At 44.7% G+C, this 25,375-nt stretch overlaps 1 protein-coding gene across 1 annotated transcript in view; it reads right to left on the reverse strand.

The window, feature by feature from the left end:
* The window catches only part of ANO4 (anoctamin 4), a gene marked incomplete at its 5' end in the record, with an annotated part of 223,755 nt that overhangs the window by 120,771 nt on the left and 77,609 nt on the right, over positions 1-25,375 (reverse strand). Inside the window, one exon of the mRNA XM_024732131.1 lies at positions 17,297-17,428. Within this exon, the coding sequence (XP_024587899.1) occupies positions 17,297-17,428 (132 nt within the window). The remainder of the gene's footprint in view (positions 1-17,296; positions 17,429-25,375) is intronic.

The following is a 25,375-nucleotide window of genomic DNA, read 5'->3' on the forward strand; positions in this document are numbered from 1 at the left end:
ATATTACATGGGTATTATTATTATTCCCAATTTATGAGTAAAGGAATTGAAGCTCAGAATCATACCGCTTGTGAGTTGCAGAGCTGGGATTGGGGTCCAGGACCCCAAAACTCCAGAGCCTCTGTGGGCTCAACCGTTAACCCTTAAGGATAAAAACTGTGATTCATTCATCTTTGTACAGCCCTACACAGTGCCTGTCAGAGAAATGGTTCTTGACGCTGACTGAATTGAAATGGATATTCAGAATGGAAACATGAAAGCACTGCAATATTTAAATTTATTAGAGATCACTTTTCTTTTTTTTTTTTTTGGTATGCGGGCCTCTCACTGTTGTGGCCTCTCCCGCTGCGGAGCACAGGCTCCAGACACGCAGGCTCAGGAGCCATGGCTCACGGGCCCAGCCGCTCCGAGGCACGTAGGATCCTCCCGGACCGGGGCACGAACCCGCGTCCCATGCATCGGCAGGCGGACTCTCAACCACTGTGCCACCAGGGAAGCCCCAGAGATCACTTTTATCTGCCACTCAAGGGAGCCAGAATGAAGAGGAAATCATTTTTTTAAAAATCTGTACACCAAGTTTGGAAACATAAGTGATTTCCTAATTAATCCTCAGACCAGAAAAATCCAATTTAGGATAACCCAGGCCTTAGCTTTCTACTAATTAGGGTGCTGTCATTCAGTCAATAGTAAGGTTTCTCCTGAATTACCTAAGTAATTGTCACTGTGTAAATTAATCATTCAGTGACTCATCCATGGCTATTGTCTTAGTCTGGTCTTGGTCATGGGTCTTGTTTTTATATTACCTTACTGGAGCTGAGTAGGTCCGAGTGCTGACCAAAGGGACAAATCTGTCTACTTTCCTGCAGTTTATTTTGGTTGTTGTGATCAGCAAAGACCTAGAAATTACGTCAAGCATCTACAAAATTTGGAATTTGGTAAAAATCTACCTTCCTTAATCCCTTTTTTTTTCTTTTTTGACCATTTTTCCCCCCTCTACCATCTTAGTGGCAACCTCTATCTATTCCTGCTACAGCAACAGTACCCCCCTCTAGCGCTCTTCCTTCCTCCCCTTGTTTTTAACTCTCTAGAAAAGATCTGATAAACTTATTCATAATGGGATATAAAGGAAAAATAACATTAAAAATTTCACTTTTCCGGGCCTCCCTGGTGGCGCAGCGGTTGAGAGTCCGCCTGCCGACGCAGGGGACGCGGGTTCATGCCCCGGTCCGGGAAGATCCTGCGCGCCGCGGAGCGGCTGGGCCTGTGAGCCATGGCCGCTGAGCCTGCGCGTCCGGAGCCTGTGCTCCGCAACGGGAGAGGCCACAACAGTGAGAGGCCCGAGTACCGCAAAAAAAAAATTTCACTTTTCCCAGGGACATTTTTTATTTTAAATGTGGATGACTTTAGCCAAAGGATTAAAGTTCATACTGTAAAATTCCAGGGATTAGGGAGTGTACTGCTTACTAAGTTATCTCTTAGCTTCCCTCTTCTATATTCTGTATGTGCTGGAGCAGGGTCCCTGCCAATGACAATTCTACTTCGCATCTGGCTCTCTGATATGTTCTGCCAGTAGGGGGCACTGGAAGGGGAAAAAAATGGAGGCAAGGGGACTCGGTCTTTCCTGTTTGCCTGTTCTCCTTGTCGATGTCACCCCAGCAGTGATTCTTCAACCTCATCGTGGCAAATGGTTCCAGTTTTCATCTTTTAAAAAATACCCCAAACTAGACTCACTGCATTGTCCCATACCCCAGAGGTACCAGCCAGGGCAACATCTCCTCAGAAGTATAGGGCTCAGCTCCAGGGCTCCTCCTCTGAGCTTCTAAAGGTTCCGAAAACCTCACCCTCTTCCTTCTGTTCCTCTGGCCCTTGGAGCAGTAGCTGCTTCACTTCCTGAAGTTATTTTCTGTGTGGCCTCAGTGCTCCCTGGGTGACATGTTAGTTCTCTGATATCTACCTAATCAATGCCCCGCCTTAACCTCTGTTAAAATAACTGCTGAGTTTCAGTTTTCCTGAATGGAGCCTAAGTGATACAGGACGGTAGACAAAGAAACAGGTCAGGGGAAGAGGCTGACTCCTTCTCTTAGAAATCACATACCACATAAGCAGACATCTACCTGTCCTGTTTGTTAATCTGAAAGAAATACCACCATGGTATACTAGGCATAAAATCGATAAACAACAAGGATGTACCACTGGATAGCACTGGGAATTACAGCCATGATCTTGGAATAACTTTTAATGAAGTATAATCTGCAAAATACTGGATCACTATTCTGCACACATGAAATATAATACTGTACATCAACTATACTTCAATTTAAAAAAAGAGAAAAAAAAAAGATGGTCTATGAAGTTGAATTCTGAAAACTTCCAATCCCATGTCTGATTTCTGTCCCACAGAGTTTCTCTCTCTTCTGCCCGAATCTTTGCTAACTTTCATGGAACCTTCCTCTCCTAAAAAACTAAAAGGTTTCTAAAACAAAACAAAAACAAAACAAAACAGCATAAGACATCATCTGAGCCCTGAAAGCGCTCACAGACTACTGTGTTATATAAATGGGATGGGACGAAAAAAAAAATACTAACGTGGGTTATTCCTAGGTAAATTGCATTATTATTATTATTCCTAGGTAAATTGCATTATTTTTCCTAATTGGAAAAAAAGGTTGCTCTTTGTGAGGATTATATATCCCTACCCATTATCAAGGGCCTACAGCCCCCTTCCCTGGGGAGAAGTATAATTCCTCTCCCTATTACCACACTTGGCTGTGAGACTTGTTTGGCAGATGAAATATGCGCAGAAATTTTAAGCGCCACCGTGTGGCTCGACAATTACTTTTTTTTTTCTGCCATGAGAATGCATGCCTTACCTACCAAGTGAAGCTAAGTCAGAAAGAGCAAGACAAATTCCATACGATATCACTTATATGTGGAATCTAAAACATGACACAAATGCACCTATCTACGAAACAGAAACAGACTCACAAACATGGAGAACAGACTTGTGGTTGCCAAGTAGGGGGGGAGGGATAGGCTGGGAGTTTGGGATTAGTAGATGCAAACTATTATATATATATTGTAGAATGGATAAACAACAAAGTCCTACTATATAGTATGGAGAACTATATTCAATATCCTGAGAAAAACCATAATGGAAGAGAATATAAAAAAGAATGTATATGTATGTATAACTGAGTCACTTTGCTGTACAGCAGAAATTAACATAACATTGTAAATCAACTCTACTTCAATTAAAAAGAGAGTCTCTGAGAGAACGCGTGCCTTAGGCACCGGTCGCTTCTTCAGGCAAGATCTCATAAGAAAGGAGACCTGTGAAGAAGAGCCTCAGTTGGCCCACAGCTAATGTGTTAGGTGAGCAAGAAATAAGCCAGACACTGAGATTTGAGGGTTGTTTGTTACTGCAGCAGAATGTAGCATAATCTGATTGGCACAGTCTCTAACCCAACAAAGACAATCCTGTAATTTACGGTCTAATTTACCCTCTCCTGAAAAGGATGGATTTTTTTTTCCCCCCTGGTGGAGAAGCTATGTCAGTCCTCATAAGAAAGTGATGGGAGAGAGCAGTGAGGCTTGTGAGGAGGAGAGGAACAATAAAGGAAGAGGAAAGAAAAACTGTGCAGGCTGGGGTGAAGGAGGAATGGGTTTGTCGGGGGAGAAAAAGGGCAACACCTGAGTACAGGATGGTATGAAGGAAGGAGAATGAGTAGTAGTTTCTGAGGACCACGTACTTGGCTTCTCTTCGTGTCCTTTGAGAAACTCAAGTAAAGGCTGGAGCTGCCTTCTAATTACTTTTGGCTGCTGCATTGAGCTTTGTGCTACACACAGACATGGATGGAAACAAATAATTGTATATAATCAGTGCCATCATCACAACATTTACAAAGGCTAATGGGCCCAGAATTCTAATGCCGTCTGCATGAGACATAAGAGGTCTTGTAAAGACAGCGGTATCTGGACTAGCTCCTGGGGGAAGAAAAGGCTTTCACCGGGCAATGAGCAGAATGAGAGCCCACCTCAGGAAGAGGGAGCATCGGTCACGAGGCATTCGGGTAACCCCCGCCGCCATGTCGTAGGATCATCCAGCCTGTCCAGCCCGGCAGGCTAGGTGGGAGGGGAGAAGCTGGGGAAGCTGCTTTAGGTGCCATGTGAAGGAGTTTGAACTTGATCTCAAAGGACGTAGGGAATCTTTGAAAGCTCTTGAGCAAGGAAGCAATGCTGCCACGTGGGGCAGTGCATGGAATTCCCTGCCGAGGGTGCCTGTCTAAGGAGCTGAGGAAAGGGAGGAATCCGGCCCAGGCTCTGCTAGCCAATCTGTGGGCTGTGGATTCCAGAGGAAGGGAATTGTTCAAATTGCTGTATGGGCTGGTGACCAGAGCCTGGCCAATGACCTGTGACATGAGTGTGGTGAGCAGACTGGGGAGTGGGGAGAGACAGAGGGAGCGAGGAGACTTATAACTGTTCACCCAGGAGGTGGTGGCCAGTTCAACCAAGGCAGTGGCAGTGAGGTCAGAAAGGAGGAACTAGGACCAAAAGGATTTGGTGGTGACGGCGGACGGTGAGGAAGGTGATCATCGTGCAGTGGTGATAGCATTAAGTCAGGAGTGGGAAACACAAAACTGATGGTGTGGGTGCTGTGAGTAAAGTGGGAAATGAGAAGAATGGGGCGTACCCCCAAGGATAAAGACACTTCTAAGACAAGGTCCTGAATCAGCCGTCATTTGAATAAAGCACTCTTCCCAAAGGCCACAGGTTTAACTTTGATCCCCTCCTTAGTGCCACTCTTAGAGGTAAGAAGTACCTTGCCCAGGCCCAGGACCTCACAGGGCTCAGACGTGGGCCTCCCCCAGCTGCCTGCTCCTCACAAGGTGAGCTGTCGGCAAGGCCAAGGGCATGTGCCCACCGGAGCCCGCCCCCAAAGCGCCAAGCCCACTTCCAGGTCTTTTTTATTTTATTTTTTTTGCGGTACGCGGACCTCTCACGTGTGTTAAATGAATAAGTTGATAAACGTTAAAGAACTACTTACAGATGGATAAATGGCAATAAAAGAGTTCTAAGGGATTATCCAAAGTTGGTCCCACAAATACTAAGAGAGCACAGCTAACTAACCACTGGATCTCCAGACACCCAAAGGTACGCTTTTCCCTCATGACTAGGCGCCCCCTTCGTGCCTTAAAACTGGAGTCACTAAGTTATGTGCTACCTGAAAGGAGCCACATCATCAAGAAGCACAAATCTCAGGCTGTGCAGCTTGTTTCACTTTCATCTCAGTTTAAAACATTCCAGGAAAGATCTGTTTCCCTGACTCTATGGATCAATACCGGCAACCTGCACATTGAGGAGACTAACGCAGAATACGTGTGTGTTATACAACAAGCGCTCCGAGACGGCTGTAAGTCATGGGGGCGCTAAAAGAACATTAATCCTACTGAAATCAACCTCAGTCTCTCTCTGCCTAAAGGACTCTCTCAAGATTTCAGATCAATGAAAACAACACAAAACCTCCAAATGCTGAAAAGAAAATACAGTAAAAGGCACACGCTAGAAAAATCAGTATCTTTAGATAGCTGGGCTGAGAGGGTTTAGAAAACAAATATGCACATGTTACTAATAAATAAACGTGAAACGGTAATACAGCCTGGCTCGGTCCAGGGCTGCTATAACAAACTACCATAGACTGGGTGGCTTATAAACAACTGAAATTTATCTCCAGAGGCTGGAAATCTGAGATCAGGATGCTAGCATGACCAAGTTCCAGTGAGGGCCCACCTTGCCGCTTGTAGACTTCTCACTGTATCCCCACCTGGTGGAAAGATGGTGAGCTGGATCTCTGAAGGGCACAAATCCCCTTCACTGGGGCATCATGACCTCATCACCTCCCAAAGGTCCCACCTCCTAACACCATCGCCTTGGGGATTAGATTTCAACGTGTATATTTTGGGGGACACAAACATTCAGTCCATATCTGGAACATTGAGTAGAATTTAGTTTAAAAGTAATGCTAAAAAAAAAAAAAAAAGTAATGCTATTCCAGTTCGGGTCAGATAGTTACCGTTGCAAAAATCACTGTTCGTACCTCAAACCTTCCCTTTATACACCAACTGCAAGTCTTTAGAGATTCTCCCAAGGATTCTCACTGTACTCCTGGTTCATAGTAGTAGTAATACTAACTACTATTAGTATTAATACTAACTACTGTTAGTATTAATAATAAAAATAATAATAGCTATCAATTACTGAGTGCTTTACCATGGGCCAGGTACCAGGCTAAGTATTTTACATGTCATTTCATTTAATGTCTCCAAATCCTACTGCCCAAACCCTCCAGCCCTTCCTTTCTTCCTTCTTTCCCCCATCAAAACTTACCTGTTCTAGAACCTTGGGGCTTTACAGATTGGCACATTCACATAGCTGAGCTATAGGCAGGATAACAGTCCCCTAAGATGTCCACATCCTAATTCCTAGAACATGTGATCATGTTAAGCTACGTAGCAAAAGGGAATTAAGGTTGCTAATCAGCTGCCTTTAAAACAGGGAGATTAGGGGGCTTCCCTGGCGGCGCAGTGGTTGAGAGTCCGCCTGCCGATGCAGGGGACACGGGTTCGTGCCCCGGTCCGGGAAGATCCCACATGCCGCGGAGCGGCTGGGCCCGTGAACCATGGCCGCTGAGCCTGCGCTTCCGGAGCCTGCGCTCCGCAACGGGAGTGGCCACAACAGTGAGAGGCCAGCACCGCAAAAACAAAACAAAACAGGGAGATTAGCCTGGATTATCCAGGTGGGACCAGTGTAATTACAAGGGCCCTTAAAGATGGAAGAGAAAGGCAGAAGCGTCAGAGAAGGAGATGTAAGGACAGAGGCAAGGAGTGAAATAAAGTGATGTGAGAAGGACTGTTGCTGGCTTTGAAGATCAAAGACGGGGCCATGAGGCCAAGGAATGCAGCAGTCTCTAGAAGCTGTTAAAGGCAAAGGAAACAGATTCTCCCCTAGAGCCTCTAGAAAAGAATGCAGCCCTTCCACATCTTGATTTTAGCCCAGTGAGACCCATGTTGGACTTCTAACCTATAGAACCGTAAAACAATTTGTGCTGTTTTAAGCCGTGGAATTTATGTAATAGTTTACAGCAGCCGCAAATACATAATACATAATGTTAAGAGGATAAGACTGGAGCCAGAATATGGGACCTGAGAATCCAAGCCCTGCCACTTACCAACTGTGTAACCTTGGGCAAGTTACTTCACTTCTCTGTGCCTCCGTTTCCTCCTCTATAAAAATGGGGATAATGGCTATACCTTATTCACAGGGCTAAAGAATTTGTAACTGTGAAGTACTTGGAACCTAGTAAGCACCATATAAATATGAGATGTCATTATTCCTTCAGTAAACTCCCTACTGTTGTGTTGAATTGCCTTCTCGGAAATTGAGTTTGAGAGGGGTCTCCTGAACTATAATTCTTCAATAAAATGACTGTCCCTAATGCTGACAACCTTGGGCCCCTCAGGTGGCTAGTGCAGGAGAGTCCTCTGTGGGATCAAATTTCAGGTGCCCATACAATCACGGCTGGTAAACAGCCTGTGGGCCCCACTCTGGCAATACCACATAAAACGACCAAACGGCATCCTGCATTGGCTTATAAACATGCCTACCCATAGGCTTGCTTTTATCGCTTCTCAAGCATGAATATATGTGCAAACGGAATGTGAGGCTATTTGCTTTTTAATAAGTTCTCAACTTTAATTTTTGTAGAGTGTAGTTCAAACAACAGAGATTTACAGTGAGGTTAGTTTAGGGTAGACTGTAGCCTTCTGCTGAAGACGTGCCTAAACTCCTACAGAAGGTTATGGCCGTGAGCAATTAATTCTCCAGAACCACACTGAGGGGCCTGCCAGAAACAGTCCCTGGAGAAGCCCTAGCAGGAGTTTACTCTAGGACGTTGCTGAGGACACTTCACTCAGAGCCCTCCTTCCCTGTGCAAGAACTTTATTTCTTGCAAATGCTAGGAAAATGCTAGGAAATGCACTACTTCTCTGAGGGATTGCTAAGCAGATTTCTCCCTCTGCTCTGCCCACTAGGCTTAGGGCCCAATTTATTGGCTTATTTGTCAACCATTACAGATATATAGGCCATCAAGGTCTGCAAATCTGAGCCTATTTTTTTCCCCCAAACTTGAATGCCTACTCTAAAAGATATTTTCCTTGGCTTGAATATTTACTTATATTTTACCATTTTCTTTTCTTTCTCTCTTTACCCCACCTCAAATGCTTCAACAATAAACTCCAAAGGCGATCCAACATTTTTATATTTATAGGCTCGCGCTAGTGTAAAACTGAAAAACTCTATGTACTTTGGCCCCGTTCATGTGGCACATGCCTGAGGTGGCAGCACTGTGGAGAAAACACACTTCTCTCCCGTTCACTGGTCTGCCATTGACTGGAGTGACCTTGAGCAAGCCACTTAGTCTCTCTGACCTTCATCATACTGCCTGTACCCTCAGAGTTGTAATGCGTCTACATTATAATTCTGGAACACACGATTGTTTTTTAACAGTGGGCGCTTGTCACCCTTATCTTGCAATGGCTACCGCTACTACTGGAAGACTGCCGTTTGGCTGACCACTCTTGTCCACACCTCACTGCCATGGTCTGCTGGCCTATTCGGTTGACAGGAAGGTTCAAGTGATTATGTAATCAAAGGGGGATTACATCTAAGTGTCCATCAACAGTTGAGTGGATAAAGATGTGACACATATATACAATGGAATATTACTCAGCCATAAAAATAAATGAAATTGAGTTATTTGTAGTGAGGTGGATGGACCTAGAGTCTGTCATAGAGAGTGAAGTCAGAAAGAGAAAAACAAATACCGTATACTAACACATATATATGGAATCTAAAAAAAAACCAAAAAAAACCCGGTTCTGACGAACCTAGGGGCAGGACAGGAATAAAGACGCAGACGTAGAGAATGGACTTGAGGACACGGGGAGGGGGAAGGGTAAGCTGGGACCAAGTGAGAGAGTGGCATGGACATATATACACTACCAAACGTAAAATATATAGCTAGTGGGAAGCAGTCGTATAGCACAGGGAGATCAGTTTGGTGCTTTGTGACCACCTAGAGGGGTGGGACAGGGCGGGTGGGAGGGAGGGAGACGCAAGAGGGAAGAGACATGGGGATATATGTATATTTATAGCTGATTCACTTTGTTATACAGCAGCAACTAACACAACACTGCAAAGCAATTATACTCCAATAAAGATGTTAAAAAAAAGGCAGGGGGGGGTGAGTTACAGAGAAACTTCTACCCCCCATCCCCTTCAGCAACTTTCTCCTGTCCTTACCAGCCTTTGCTGGCCCAGCACCCAGATTTCCATGGTTAGTGCTTTCTTGGGCACCAAGAGATGTGCCATTCTGTTACTCCCTAGACTTTTACATGATCTCCTAGCTCAATGTCTAGAGGGGGAAAAAAGGCATGTAAGCCAATTTCATGTCAAGTGGTCTTTTTATACTGTCCTTTTCATATATGCACATGACACATGAAATTAAAATGTCTGAGGCATGAGTTAAATATCTTGGGGTCAGGCATTAGTCCTGACATCAGAATTTAACGGAGAGGAAAAACGGTCATTCAGCAGAATTGAGACAAAAAGTAAATCAGCAAGCCAGGGGTAGTTTCAAGCTGAACACGGAGACCACCACTGACTCTTGATGTTTTATGTTTATGTTTTATGACATACTATTTATGTTTTTCAACCCTTCCTCTGGGCGTCCTGGCTTTAGGAGATGAGCGAACTTGACTCCAGGGCCCAGGCTCTGTCCTCCAGGGGTGGCAAGAATGCCAACTCTGCTGATTCCTCTCCTTTTCTTTTGGTCCTACGCTCGAGCCCCGGGTGCCACCGGCCGCCAGGCACACGGTTCCTGCACTCAGTGGCTCAGTCTAGCAGGGGGAGAAAGGCAAGTGAGGAAATTCCATTCCAAGTATATGTATATGTATAACTGAATCACTATGCTGTACACGTGAAACTAACACAACACTGTAAATCAACTAGACTCCAAAAAAGTTTTACATCAGCACTAGTGACCTCCAGGGCTGGATAAGTCTTTGTTGTGGGGCTGCCGAGTACTGAAGGATGTCAAGCAGCATCCCTGCCCTTAGATACCAGTAGCACCCCTTAGATATCAGTAGCACCCCTTAGATACCATACCACCCCTTAGATACCAGTAGCAGCCCTCACCCTAGGTTGGGATCACCAAAAATGTTTCCAGACGTTGCCAAATCACTCCCCTGATTGAGACCCACTGGTTTATAACTTTACGTTGGTCACCTCCAGCTAAAATGGAAGCTCCAGGAGGGCGGGAATCTCGACCTATTTATTCACTGTTGATTCCCAAGCCCCCAGAACAACAACAGGCGTGGAGCATGTGAATGAAGGAATATTGATATAAACACATGCACGCACAACAAACAAACATTTCAGATTCTTCCATTAGGAAGTGATCAGTATTTCATCTCACCTCACTTTTTATGGATTTTCATCAAAATAAAATAATGGTAATGATAGAAATTTTCAATTGCAGGAAGGAACATTTTTCTCTGTACCTTACACAAATACTTTTCTGAAAGGCATTTTAGAATTGATCTATTTCTTGAAAGAATACACCGTATATGTATATTATAAAAAAGGACATGACTCTTTTTCGCACATTTCCTTTTCTCTGTCTCCCAGCAGAAAAAACTTTATTATGAGTATCGACCTTAGAAAATAATTGCCTCAAGGGTATTACTGCTGATGCCATTTTAAGAATGAAGGGCAGTGCTACTGAAGAAGGCCAACACTCACAGGTAAGGAGGAGAAGAGGAAGAAATTAATTCCTGAATGGACTTGTCTGTCGCAGCCATCAGCTTCAACCAGAGCTTAATTTATCTCAGAGAGTGGGTGGGCCTGCCTGAAGGGTGTCATGTGATAAAAGACAGTAGAGAGACAGTTCTCAAGGAGGGAGGGGGTGGGATCTTGTATTCACCCTACCAACGACCACAAGGGAAAACGTGCCACTGTCTGGAGACATTTTTGATTTTCACAACTAAGGGGAGAGGCAGGAAGTTGCTATTAGCATCTGATGGATAGAAGCCATGGATACTATGAACCACCCTGCAATGCACAGGACAGGCCCCCACAGAAGAGTTACTCAGCCCAAAATGTCAAAGTGCCGAGGCTGAGACATCCTGCAGCAGAGCACGAAGTTGAACAGTGTGGGACCTGGTGCCTCTCTGTCTGAATCTGAATTCCTGATCCATCACTGTCTAGTTATTCAGCAAACCTATTTCCCTTTTCCTCCTGGGCACACAGGTATTTATGTTAGCATCCCTCGAGTTAGGGGTCGCTACCTGATGAGCTCTGGCCCATGAAATGTGGGCAAAACTGCTGTACCCCACTTCTAAAACTGGCCCATAAAACTTCCTACAAAATCACTCATCTCTCTTTTCCCCCCTCTTCGGTAAACCAGATGGAAGGGATTTAGGGGATGGCAGAGTCACCAGACAGAAGTAGCCTGGGTACCCGAATGTCTGTACGGAGAAGGGACAATGCGCCTCCCTCCATGTGGTGACCCGCACTAGACCACGATGTGAACAACAGACAGACTTCTACAGAGTTAAACCACTGATACTTGGGGGTTGTTCAGGCAGGTGGACTAGTCTAGCTGTGTAACCTACTGCAGGTTCCTTAACCTCTTTGTGCCTTGATTTCTTCCTCTGTTGAATGGTGATAATAATACCTCCTCTCCCATCAGGTTGCTGTGAGGATTAAAGTCTTTAAAATAGCATCTGGCATCTAATAAAGTTTTCCCATCTGTAGGACCACCTTCGGTGACACCATATAAAGTGACCGACGGCACTATACGTTGATTTATATAAAGATGTGTACCCACAGGTTTGCTTTTATTGCTTCCCAACACGGGTATTTGTTTGAACTAACTAGAAACTAGAAAGCTAGGCTATTTGTGTTTTGAGTCTCAAGTCTGAATTCTTTTGTACAATGCAGTTCAAAGTACAAAAAATTATGATTATTCCATGTTATCTTTATTACTTTTATCCTTACTTCATTTAATAGACAAGTATGAAGCATCTACTTACTGTACGCTAAGCATTGTGTTAAGTATTGGAGATATAATTGTGAGCAGAAACAGACATGGCCTATGCCTCCATGGAGTTCAAAGTTTACCCAGAGAGTTAGGCATTAATCATATAACACCCAAATAATTATAAAATCTACTATATGAAAAATGTTACATGTGAAACATTCTGCTAAAGCAAAGAGACCTGGTCTTTGGAAGGATGGGAGGAAGGCTTCCCAGGGAAGTCTCTGGAGCTGACTTTTGAAGGATGAATAAGAATAAACTTGGTGAAGGGGGGAAGGAACGGGAAGAGAATGCTAGGAAAGGAAACATCATGTGCAAATGTCCTGAGGCAGAGTACATCCAAAGAACTGAGGGAGGCTGTATGTGTCTGGATCATAAGAAGTGAGGGGTGGAAGGCAGTGAAGGCAGATAAGGCTGGAGAGGAGTTGGCAGCATGGCCAGGTCATTCAAGGCCTTGTAGGTCATTCTCAGTAATTTTCATATTTGTTTTAAGGTTTTTAAACTGGGTGAAGTGACAAGATTAGTCGTGCATCTTTCTTTTTTTTCTTTTCTTTTGCAGTACATGGGCCTCTCACTGCTGTGGCCTCTCCCGCTGCAGAGCACAGGCTCTGGACGCGCAGGCTCAGTGGCCATGGCTCATGGGCCCAGCCGCTCCACGGCACGTGGGATCCTCCTGGACCAGGGCACGAACCTGCGTCCCCTGCATCGGCAGGCGGATTCTCAACCACTGCGCCACCAGGGAAGCCCAGTCGTGCATCTTTAAAACCTCATTCTGTACTCACTTAAGAGAATGGAATGGAGGTAGGCAAGGGTAGAGCCAGGGAACCTGTTACATTATTTCTGGGTTTTAGAGGTGAGAGCATGGTGGCAGAGATGGCTGGATTAAAGAGACACTTAGCACATAAAATCATCAGCCTTTGGAGATGTATTAGATGTGGGAAGTGGAGGTGAGGGAGGTGTCTAGAATAGCTTTCAGGCCTTGGTTTCAGCAACTGGACAAAAATTAGTGCCATTACGGGACAGGGGCTAATGAAGGCGGACCATGTTTGAGGAGAAAATGTCGAGTTTGGTTTGAGATGAGTATGCAGTGAACTAACTTCACATCATCTTTATTCTTTGCTCATAATATGATTCTCCTATTTTCATTTCTATGTATTCATCTATTTTCTCATTTAACAAATCATTATTAAGCACCAACTATGGGACTCATAGTGGTGATACAGACAGTCTTTCAAGGAGCTTATGGTCTAGGAGAAAGCTATGAAAATGGGTGATACTGTTAAGAGCTATAATAGGAAAAATATTATTACTTAGACATAGAAGAGTGCCCCACACCCAGAATCGGGGGTGAAGGTTGGAAATTATGGAAGATTTTCTGGAGGAAATGTCTCTGATGCAACGTGCAAGAAGGGAGCCTAAGGGAAAGGGTATTCCAGGCAAGGGAAGAGCATGTGTAGACAGGAGACAAGAGTGCACAGAGAGTTAATGAGGTCAAAGCAGCTCAGCGCGGCCAAAGCCCACAGAAGCAGGAGCTAGTGGGCCAAGCTAGGATTTTGGATTTTATCCTGAGAGCAGAGTATTTTTAAGGCTCTTTTCCATTTTAGTCATTATTTGTTAAATTTCCAATTGTCTTCTCTTTCTCCTACATTCATGTACACACACCCCTAAATTTCTATTATCCTTTTTTATTCCTAGATTAACACAATATCAAACATTCTGCAAAACTGAGAAGTCACATGAGATTTCTGACTGCATTTGGAAAACCAAGAGATCATGTTATAAGTCCCAGAGCTCATTAACCAGTTACTTCTGATTACTTTAAACCCACTAAAATCACTCTCGAACCATCCTAGGGAAATCTTTTTCTAATTGTACCAAAGCAACTGTTTCCAACTTGACAGCCAGTGTTCTTCAAGTCTTACTTTTATACTATCATTAAAGAGATGTTGTCCACGTGGCATGACAATTTTCAAAGAGAAAGAAATCCTCCCGCCCATAACATTCAAGACGCTTGTTCAACTTTTCATCTCCCAATGGCACAACAGAACTGCCTACACTATTCTCTTAGTCCCACTGAGGTCTGGTTCTTAGGTTTGCTTTGTTCCAACTGTCCCTCTGCTTTTTCCTCCTTAGTTCTCCTATCTTGAAAGCTCATTTTCCACTGATCATTCTCTTTTTTCAAACAATAATGCCAGGCTTTCTCACACCCTACACCCCATCACAGAAAACTACTTGTGGTTTTTCAAGCACCCCATTCTGTTTCATGTCTTTATACTTTTTTTTTTGCAGTACGCGGGCCTCTCACTGCTGGGGCCTCTCCCGTTGCGGAGCACAGGCTCCGGACGTGCAGGCTCAGCGGCCATGGCTCACGGGTCCAGCCGCTCCGCGGCATGTGGGATCTTCCTGGACCGGGGCGCGAATCCGCACCCCCTGCATCAGCAGGCGGACTCTCAACCACTGAGCCACCAGGGAAGCCCTCTTTATACTTTTATACATATGTTATTCTCTCTTTTTAGGATATGCTTCTCCCTTACCTATCTGGACAACTGTCATCCTTCAAGACCCATCTCAAGCGTTTTCTTCTTGTGACCCACCCTCATCTCTTACCAACCTCCTTCCAAATCTGGAGGATGGAGCACTCCCTCTTTTAAGCCACACCCAACATACTGTCTACAATTATTTAAAATGGTGTACTCTCAGAGGAATGGATAAAGAAGAATATTCCTCAGCCATAAAAAGAACAAAATAATGCCATTGGCGGCAACATGGATGGACCTAGAGATGATCATACTAAGTAAGTCAGACAGAGAAAGACAAGTATCATATGATATCACTCATATCATAAAATTAGGGGAAGCTAATTTTAAAAATGATATGAATGAACTTATCTACAAAACAGAAACAGACTCACGCATTTTGAAAACAAACTTATGGTTACCAAGGGGGAAACGGGGGTGGGGGAGGGATAAATCAGGAGCTTGGGATTAATATATACACACTACTATATATAAAACAGATAACCAACAAGGACCTACTGCATAGCACAGGGAACTCTCCTCAATATTCTGTAATAACCTATATAGGAAAAGAATCTGAAAAAGAATGAATATATGTGTAACTGCATCACTTTGCTGTACACCTGAAACTAACACAACATTGTAAATCAACTAGACTCCAACGAAATTGAAAGTAAAATAAAATGATCTATTTACTAGGTAAGGTCAAGGCTGTGTCTAATTTATCTTCATATCCCCTGTACCAAGACGGTGTCTGGCAAGAAGCAGGCATGAAATTAGTGACCGCTGAATGTATCAATATTTCAGTGAGTGAATGCCAAAACATGTCAAAAAAGCTTCTCAAATATATGTGAGAGATGGCTGAATGCCGCCATCCCACATGCTATCATCTCTCATTTATTATATAGTTTAAAATACCTGTAAAGGTATGATTCTCAGTTCTAGTCCCTAAAGATCCTGATGGGTGCCCAGGTGCTTCAGATTTTGAGAACCCTCCTGAGAAACTTTGTTCTAAAGCCAGAACATTAGGAAACATAACCAGCATGAAAATGAGTAGGAAATCCTCCTCTTCCATTTACCTGTGTCCCTTTGAAGTAAAACAAACCCCAGGCACACAACATATATTTCATTGATTCTTCCACCCATCCATCCATCTAAAATTTTTGAGACCCTCCTACACTGTGCTAGGCACTCTCTCAAGCAGGTAAGAAGCAAAGTGAAAACCTGCACGTAAACCAGACTCTACTGCAGGAGGATTTAAAAACAAACAACCACTTGTGTAAGAAACTTCAAGATGAACAACACAGGCACAGTGAGGGTTTAAATTAAGAGTGGGAACACATCAGCTTTCATCTGTCTTTTTCTTTTCAGAAAACATGTTAGGTCCTGATCTCTGACTTAACATGAAATCTCGCTCAGTTCTTATTTCCCATGGAGGATTTAACTAGGATTTTGAGGCTGGGCTCTGAGTTTCACGTCTTCTTCAATAACCCTTTTAAACATTCACATAATGGGGCTTGTTTGACATCAATCCAACCTGTGGGGATCCAAAGTTTGGCTATTTCAGTAGTTTAATGGAGTTGCTTCCCGTGCATTATACGTTTTGATGCAGAGCATCTGTTCTTTGATTTTTCTTCTCTCCTTTGCCCTCTAGAAGCCCACAGGCTTTAACTGATTTTCTGTTGCTGAAATGTGCCCCCAGCTTGCATTCCCTGCAACTGCCATTTGGTTTATTTTTTTGTCAAAGTTGGCAACCTATTTTTTTAAAAATCTGTCACCCCTTTTCCTCCCTTCAGGCAAGTCATTTTTACTGAGGCTGTTGTTATATGGCTGGAACAGGGAGAGCCAGGAATTCCTGAAGCCTGGCTGGGATCAAGGCCAGGCTGACTTGATTTATCCTCCTTTTAAGAGGCTGTCTTTGCCTGGTTGTTTATAGTCTTTGGCATGGTTTTCTCTCCTACCACCGACCCTGCCATCCGGCCATGATTTCTTGTCAAATCAGAAGCTTCAGAGTTAATTCTTTATCACTTTCACAATTCCTCAAATACTCAATTACTTGGCTAACCTCCCTCCCCCAACCACACATGTAAAAAGTGACAAATTACTGTTCAGAGACTGACGGATGAGCCAGGAAGCCGGCTGCTAGGTTTTGTGGCTTTTCCTGGGGCAACTTGGTGAGTTGTTAGAGAAAGGGGAGCTGAAAGGTGAACTGAGTTTGTTTGTTTTTTAACTCAACAATCCCTCTTTTCAATAGGGCAAGGTGTAGACCAGCTTCCTTACCTGCTGGCTTAAGGCAGATGAGCCTTCAGGGGGCTCCAAGCACTGGGCTTTGGCGAAGCCACAAGACAGAAGTCTGGGTCTCTGAATCACCACGCAGAAGGTGGTTCACCAACACACACACGAACGAGCGTTCAATTGTGTTAAGTCGCTGAGACGTGGGGATTGTCTGTTAGAGCAGTTTGCTTACCCTGACTAATATAAAAGGGATATGAACACTCACAGGACTGTCAGGGGAGAAGGGCGCTACGCTTCCTTCCACGGGCCAAGGAATCAAAGACGCGCAGAGAGGGCTCTACCACAGCTGCATGTCCTTAGTAAGACAAGGGCTTTCACGGGAAACACTCACTGGTGGATCCTTTGCTGGCTGAAAGGGGCAGTGTAGCAGTCATTCTCCTCCAGGTCTGGCAGTGTCTCCTTGTCCAGCCTCATTGGCTTCTTAGGTAACCATCTCCGAAAACTGCTTATTTGTTTATCGATCCTGTGGTACATGAAAGGCAAGACCAAAGGGTACAGCACGTCAGCATTGCCCCCAAAACACGGGAGGGAAGTCTCCACAGAGCCGTAAATATGACCCACACACTGCAGGCACGCTCACTGCACTCACGAAACTCCCACTCAACAGACAGAAAGAAGAGAGCCGAGACTCAGTGTTCTTGGGATTTCACCAAGGGGCTTTGATATGACTGTCCATGATATCACAGCTGTGAGTCATATGTCTACACATGCCAGTGAATGACCAAGGAACAGAACAAGGCTGGAAGGCTCTGGAAAGGAAGTGGACAGTCCCTTAAGCAAAGCAGCTGAGACCTTAACTTTGTCCATCCTGCAGATTCCAGAAACTCATTGTGTGCTTGGAAAATCTCCCCATCTGAGGTCTGGGAAGAGCTGTAGCTATAGTTAGCTTTGAGCGAGGGGTGACAGTGCATCCCAGGGGATGGACCGTACCCAGAGAGCCCAATGGCACGATTTGCTCCCTGCCCCTCACACCTTCCCCAAGCAGCCTCTCAGCAGATGGCATGCTGTTTAACTTTCACGTCTCTTTTCAAGCTGAGACGTGAAAGTTCTCAAGGTGCTGGGGCATCACGACACACGTGTGTCACTCTGGCCAGGGCAAACGATGATACCAAGCCAAGGGAAGTGACACTGTCTCCAAAGTGGTTTTCAAGCCATGGTTTCCCCCCTGGCTACCTCCCTGTTCCCTCTGATTTCTGCTGATGAAAACATCTGGCTTCCAAGTGACCAGATTCTCACCCACTCACAGCCAACCATTAGAGGGAGCAAATAACACAGCAGACTTTTAAATGATTAAGCTACCTCAGGTACCTGTACCCCTGAAATGTTTTTTCTCCAAGGGCACACATCAAATAGCATCTCTGTGAAGCAGACTGAACAGGTACCATTCGCGTTTTACACATCACGAAAGAGACCCACGGCCGGGGTGATTATCCAGCCAGTGAATAAAGCCAGAACCAGATTGCAGATTCTGCACTCTTGATTTTAAAGATCACCCCCATCAAAGCAGTTGATGATGGGAATCTTCACTTAGGGGCTATTCAAGGAACACATTTCGCTGGGGATGAAAATCTTTAAATGTCTTCTAAGTCCATTAACTGAAAACATATGGAATTTGGGTATGTTTTGTTTCTTTTCCCAATTAAAATCATTTACATGGCAATTTATCCTTTTCCGTGAAACTCTCAGCCGAAGGGATTATTTTTTATATAACCAATCAACTCCAAAATGAAAAATAACAGTAAACTTCTCTTCTCCCACCTTTTATCCTCAGCATTGTTCCAGCCTCACCACAACCCCCCACTCTGCCTGGTGGTGGCTGTCCTTTTTCCAGAGTCCCTGAAAGTTCAAACTGGAAAGAATCCTCCGGCTTCTTTAAGACCCTCATCTCCAAGAGGACCTGTCCCCACCAGATATACACAAAGAAGTAAAGACCCTACTCAGGGTCATGTACCCAGGAAAGAATAATAGATTAGAATGTCCCAAAGACTGAAGAAAGGGAAAAAGTTCCCATCTCCTTCATCCTTCAAGACCACCCCATTTCCCCATCATCTCTTTAAAGACACTTAAAATACAGTGAGATGATAAGCTTCAGAGAGGTGATATGACACAGCGTTTGAGAACATGAACTCTGAGGCTGGAGTGCCCAGATTCAAGCCCTGGCTCTAATTATTAGCAGTGTGACCTTGGGCAAGTTACTTAACTTTGCCATGTCTCGATTTCCTTATCTGTAAAATGGGCATGGTAATGATGCTCAATTCATAGGGTCGTGATGATTAACTGATCAATACGTATACAATGTCTCCAGAACGGTGTCTGGTGCATAGTGAACACTGGCTATTATCACTATCTTTTCTTTTTCCCCAAAGACAAGAATTTGAGCAACAGTTTGCCTCTTAACATTTTTGTCCTTCTGCCTTTCAATTCAAAAGGTTAATTATACTTCACCAGCATCTATCACTCGTCCAAGTTCAATGATACAGTCCTAAAATTAGACTTCCTAGGTTAAGCTGGTTGCCTTCCCTGTGGCTCTTGGCTTTATTTCATCTGATTGCCTTAAAAGTTGTTCACGAAAGAAGACTTTGGCCCAGAGGTTTTCCGTAATAGAGCTTTCACCTCCCACCTCTCTCCAGTCGGCAGCACTAATCGGATTACACTTTGCAAAATTCGCATTCTCACAGAATCCGGGCTCTGCGTGCAATGACTATGAATTAAATCCAGATGGGCACAGTGCTCAGTGTGGATAAAAACAAAGCCGTAAAAATTCAGGCATAAATACTCCATGGGAACGAAATGGTAGCTTTCAGCAACCAGCTTGTGGCACCATAATTTAAGTGAAATGTGAAGATGGTGGAGAGAGGGAACAGAGTATGAAAGTGATTAGTTCATTGAAAAATGGTGGGGGGGGGAATGACTATGAATTAAATCCAGATGGGCACAGTGCTCAGTGTGGATAAAAACAAAGCCGTAAAAATTCAGGCATAAATACTCCATGGGAACGAAATGGTAGCTTTCAGCAACCAGCTTGTGGCACCATAATTTAAGTGAAATGTGAAGATGGTGGAGAGAGGGAACAGAGTATGAAAGTGATTAGTTCATTGAAAAATGGTGGGGGGGGGAAGGAAGCGAGGGGAGGCTGCTTGGCATGGTGGAAAGGAGCTGGGATTTGTCCTTGGAATGCCTAAATCTGTTGCTTATCAGCTGTGTGACCTCCCACAAATCACTCACTTTTCTGAGCTTTATTTTTCAAGGGTTTTTAAATGGGGTCATTACGATCATCATCATCTTACTGACCTCACAGCGTTGCTAGGAGGCTTAGAAAAGAGGACGTGCATGAAACGCTTTGGAGAAGCTGCTAGGCAGAGAGCAGCGTTATTAATAACTCCTTGAGGACCATGCAGGCTAATGTAAAAGGGATGGAAAGGAGAGGAAGTGGGCTTTTGAAACACTATGGTAGAAGAAAGATATTCAAAAGATATCTTAAAAACAAACTCCCTGAGACACTACCTGGGGGTGGAGGGTGTGAACCGGTCTTCATCGGGGCAGCCTGAGAAGAAACAGGAAGACAAAGCATGGGCTGTCTCGGTCCCACCACACATGCCAGTCCAGGCTGTGTGCTCACAATGGACAGAAAAAATGTTCAGACGTGACCAGCGGTTTGTGTCCTCTTCTGGTTGGCAGAAAGGCCCCCCAAAGATTTCTGCACCCTAATCCCGGAACCTGTAAATATGTTGTGTGACATGCAAAGGGACTTTGCAGGTGTAAGGTGATGGGCCTTAAATTAAGGAGAGCACCCTGGATTACTCAGGGGGACCCATTTAATCACGAAGCCATTTAATAGCAGAGAACTTTCTCTGGCTGGGGACAGGAGAGATGAGGCAAAAGGGAGGTCAGAGAGATTCAAAGCATGAGAGGCCCAAAGACTGAAGAAAGGGAAAAAGTTCCCATCTCCTTCATCCTTCAAGACCACCCCATTTCCCCATCATCTCTTTAAAGACACTTAAAATACAGTGAGATGATAAGCTTCAGAGAGGTGATATGACACAGCGTTTGAGAACATGAACTCTGAGGCTGGAGTGCCCAGATTCAAGCCCTGGCTCTAATTATTAGCAGTGTGACCTTGGGCAAGTTACTTAACTTTGCCATGTCTCGATTTCCTTATCTGTAAAATGGGCATGGTAATGATGCTCAATTCATAGGGTCGTGATGATTAACTGATCAATACGTATACAATGTCTCCAGAACGGCGTCTGGTGCATAGTGAACACTGGCTATTATCACTATCTTTTCTTTTTCCCCAAAGACAAGAATTTGAGCAACAGTTTGCCTCTTAACATTTTTGTCCTTCTGCCTTTCAATTCAAAAGGTTAATTATACTTCACCAGCATCTATCACTCATCCAAGTTCAATGATACAGTCCTTAAATTAGACTTCCTAGGTTAAGCTGGTTGCCTTCCCTGTGGCTCTTGGCTTTATTTCATCTGATTGCCTTAAAAATTGTTCACGAAAGAAGACTTTGGCCCAGAGGTTTTCCGTAATAGAGCTTTCACCTCCCACCTCTCTCCAGTCGGCAGCACTAATCGGATTACACTTTGCAAAATTCGCATTCTCACAGAATCCGGGCTCTGCGTGCAATGACTATGAATTAAATCCAGATGGGCACAGTGCTCAGTGTGGATAAAAACAAAGCCGTAAAAATTCAGGCATAAATACTCCATGGGAACGAAATGGTAGCTTTCAGCAACCAGCTTGTGGCACCATAATTTAAGTGAAATGTGAAGATGGTGGAGAGAGGGAACAGAGTATGAAAGTGATTAGTTCATTGAAAAATGGTGGGGGGGGGAAGGAAGCGAGGGGAGGCTGCTTGGCATGGTGGAAAGGAGCTGGGATTTGTCCTTGGAATGCCTAAATCTGTTGCTTATCAGCTGTGTGACCTCCCACAAATCACTCACTTTTCTGAGCTTTATTTTTCAAGGGTTTTTAAATGGGGTCATTACGATCATCATCATCTTACTGACCTCACAGCGTTGCTAGGAGGCTTAGAAAAGAGGACGTGCATGAAACGCTTTGGAGAAGCTGCTAGGCAGAGAGCAGCGTTATTAATAACTCCTTGAGGACCATGCAGGCTAATGTAAAAGGGATGGAAAGGAGAGGAAGTGGGCTTTTGAAACACTATGGTAGAAGAAAGATATTCAAAAGATATCTTAAAAACAAACTCCCTGAGACACTACCTGGGGGTGGAGGGTGTGAACCGGTCTTCATCGGGGCAGCCTGAGAAGAAACAGGAAGACAAAGCATGGGCTGTCTCGGTCCCACCACACATGCCAGTCCAGGCTGTGTGCTCACAATGGACAGAAAAAATGTTCAGACGTGACCAGCGGTTTGTGTCCTCTTCTGGTTGGCAGAAAGGCCCCCCAAAGATTTCTGCACCCTAATCCCGGAACCTGTAAATATGTTGTGTGACATGCAAAGGGACTTTGCAGGTGTAAGGTGATGGGCCTTAAATTAAGGAGAGCACCCTGGATTACTCAGGGGGACCCATTTAATCACGAAGCCATTTAATAGCAGAGAACTTTCTCTGGCTGGGGACAGGAGAGATGAGGCAAAAGGGAGGTCAGAGAGATTCAAAGCATGAGAAGGATTCAACCGGCCACAGCTGGCTTTGAAGATGAAGCGGGGCAGGAGCCAGGGAGTGTAGGCAGCCTCTAGAAGCTGAGAAAGACCTTTGGTTAACAGCCAGTCGGGAAACGGAGACCCCAGTGCTACGACTGCATGGCCCTGAACTGTGCCAGCCACCTGGCTGAGCCCGGAAGCCAATCCTTCCCCAGCGCCTGCAAAGAAGAGCCCGGCTGGCTGACGCCATGATTTCAGCCTGTGAGACCCCAAGCAGAGAAACCAGTTGAAACCTTCCCCAGCCCAGACTTGTGACTTGAAGAACTGAGATAATAAATTTGTGTTGTTCTATGCCGCTAAGTGCGGGAATGTATTGTAACAGCAATGGGAGACTAACACACCTCTCCAGTCTTGGGCCCATCTTCCCCTTGAGACCTGACCTTGGCCAGCCAGGCCCCCATGGGCTGAGACTGACGTTCTACACGTTGCCCCTACCTCCCAGGTAGGTGGCTCGGGGAATAAGGGGTCTGTCCCTCCGTGGCAGGATGACGAATGGTCACTCTTCCACAAACCCACTCCTGTCCCCAAACTGTGCCACTCAGACATCAGTGAGGATTCCCTTTCACCTTGCAAAGGAAAGACACATAGTGCAAAAGCCACCAGGTTGGAAAGCATGAGACTTAAGCTGGATGCCTGGGACAAGCCTTTTATCCCTTTTATCCTCATGGGGCCTTAGTATCCTCATCTCTAAGATGAAAAATCAGATGCTTTCTCAATACATGGTGGTGACTTCAGCAATAATATCTTGGCTCTACCATTTTAAACAAACTTGAGTTAATAAAGAGTTTTCCTTTAGGGATGTCTCTGGCGGTCCAGTGGTTAAAACTCTGTGCTTCCACTGCAGGGGGTGTGGGTTCGATCCCTGGCTGGGGAACGAAGATCCTGCATGCTGGGGTCAAAAAAAGAGCTTTCCTTTTCAAGAGGCACAGTGGATAACCTTTCATATAGAATGACGACTCTGGAGTCAGCTGGAAGTGGATTCACATCCTCATTGCCCAGAACGAAAATGGTGAGTGCCATGCTGGGGAAGGGACTAAACTCCTCTGAGCTAATATACCCATCACCTAAGGAAGTGGTAAGGATAATGCATAAGTGTTCGCACAATGCCTTGGATGGACAAAATCCTCAATTAAGTAGTGGTTTCTAGGATGAAGAAAATGATGATGGCAATGAACTTTTATTAACCGGGTTCTCAACAGACGTTCAAGAGCTATGATTCTCCCTTGTATATTGAGGTCTGTGCTTCCATGTCTCACAAACATCCCTAAACGGTCAATCCTGAAATTTACTTAGGCCTGTAAAAGTCAAGAAACCAACTAACCAGGAAGCACCCCATCTGTCTCTTCAACATAGAAGTAGGGCTGATACTTAGTAAAATCTCCTCTGATGGGGAAAAGAGGGAACATCAGCTCAATGATGGACCACTGACTTTGGTTGGATACACTGCCACTCTGTTCCATTTCTGCCACTTACTGAGCAAAAGCTGCCTCACACACGGCACAGGCACCTCAATAAAGATGGATCAACCACTTGGGCATCTGTGCCCTTGACCTGTCAAGGTAATATCTAGACTAAAAGGTGAGTTACTTTCTTAAGAAAGTTGCTCTGGTGGTAAGTTCAGGGTCCTGGACCAAATGCCGGCTCATGACAGGTGAGGTTCTGCAGAGCTGGAAAGAGCTGCTGGCATAGCACAAGCACAGACAAATGGGCACAGACCTGCCGCTTCTTCCAGGCTGTGCCTTTCCAGGGTGTGCCTTGGAAATGTGCCTCGGGAAGGTCCTTGTTAAAACAACTTGACCTCAGTTGTAAAGGTCAAGTTACCCCAGTTGTAAAGGGGAGACAATCTTACCCACCTTCAGGAGCGGTGATGATTACAGAAAAGGCCACATGCAAAGGACTTCACCCCTAACAGGCTAACCTGTCTGCAGGCTTTTATAAATCACTGGCTGTGCACAGAGTCCCAACCTGGATGCTGAGGGTGTACCCTGAAGAAGCAGAAAACAAGGGCCTTTCCCTGGAGCCACTAACGACCCAGGAGGGAGTTTGTACTAATGACAACTTAATTAGGCTGAATTAGATGAAACAGGCTACTTCAGAGACACCTGCTTTTCCCCAGACCAGAATATTATAATAATAGCATTAGGTTTCGAACAGTTAGATTACATTTTCAGAGATCATATGCCCAGAGAGCACCTAGAGATGAGTGTTTTGTTTTTTTTTTTAATTTAATGGAGGCACCATACACAGGCTTATGTTGCAGGAAACGAAGCCCTCCTGGATGGATAACAGACAACAGGAGGCTTGTATTTCTTTTTCCTCTTCTCAGAGCCAAGTACCCTATATTTGCAGCCTCTCCTTGGATAGTTAGGGATCTTGGGAAGCTACTGCCATTCTTTTAGGTCACGAGGCTGCTAACTGGGGCACAGCTTAGAAGAGTCCAAAGGGTTTGGAACATTTACATATGTTAATTTGTTTAAGACGAGGATGGAAACATCCAAGCCATTTTGTCATGTTGCCTGTATACTCATCGGATAAGATTACGATGGCACTGAGTGTATAATGCAGTAGGGACCAGCATTCATTCTGCCAAGCATCGCAAAGGAGAACATCAGGCAGGATGTGCATGGGGGCGTGGAGGCAAAAAGAATGAGTAGTAATGAGACTGCAGCTACAAGCCACCCACAGTCAAAGATTTATTACTTTGTAAGCATATCTTCTGCAGATTATATTTGTACGATTT

Source organism: Neophocaena asiaeorientalis, unplaced genomic scaffold (assembly GCF_003031525.2).
Source record: "Neophocaena asiaeorientalis asiaeorientalis breed wild unplaced genomic scaffold, Neophocaena_asiaeorientalis_V1.1 scaffold418, whole genome shotgun sequence".
NCBI classification, from domain to species: Eukaryota; Metazoa; Chordata; class Mammalia; order Artiodactyla; family Phocoenidae; genus Neophocaena; species Neophocaena asiaeorientalis.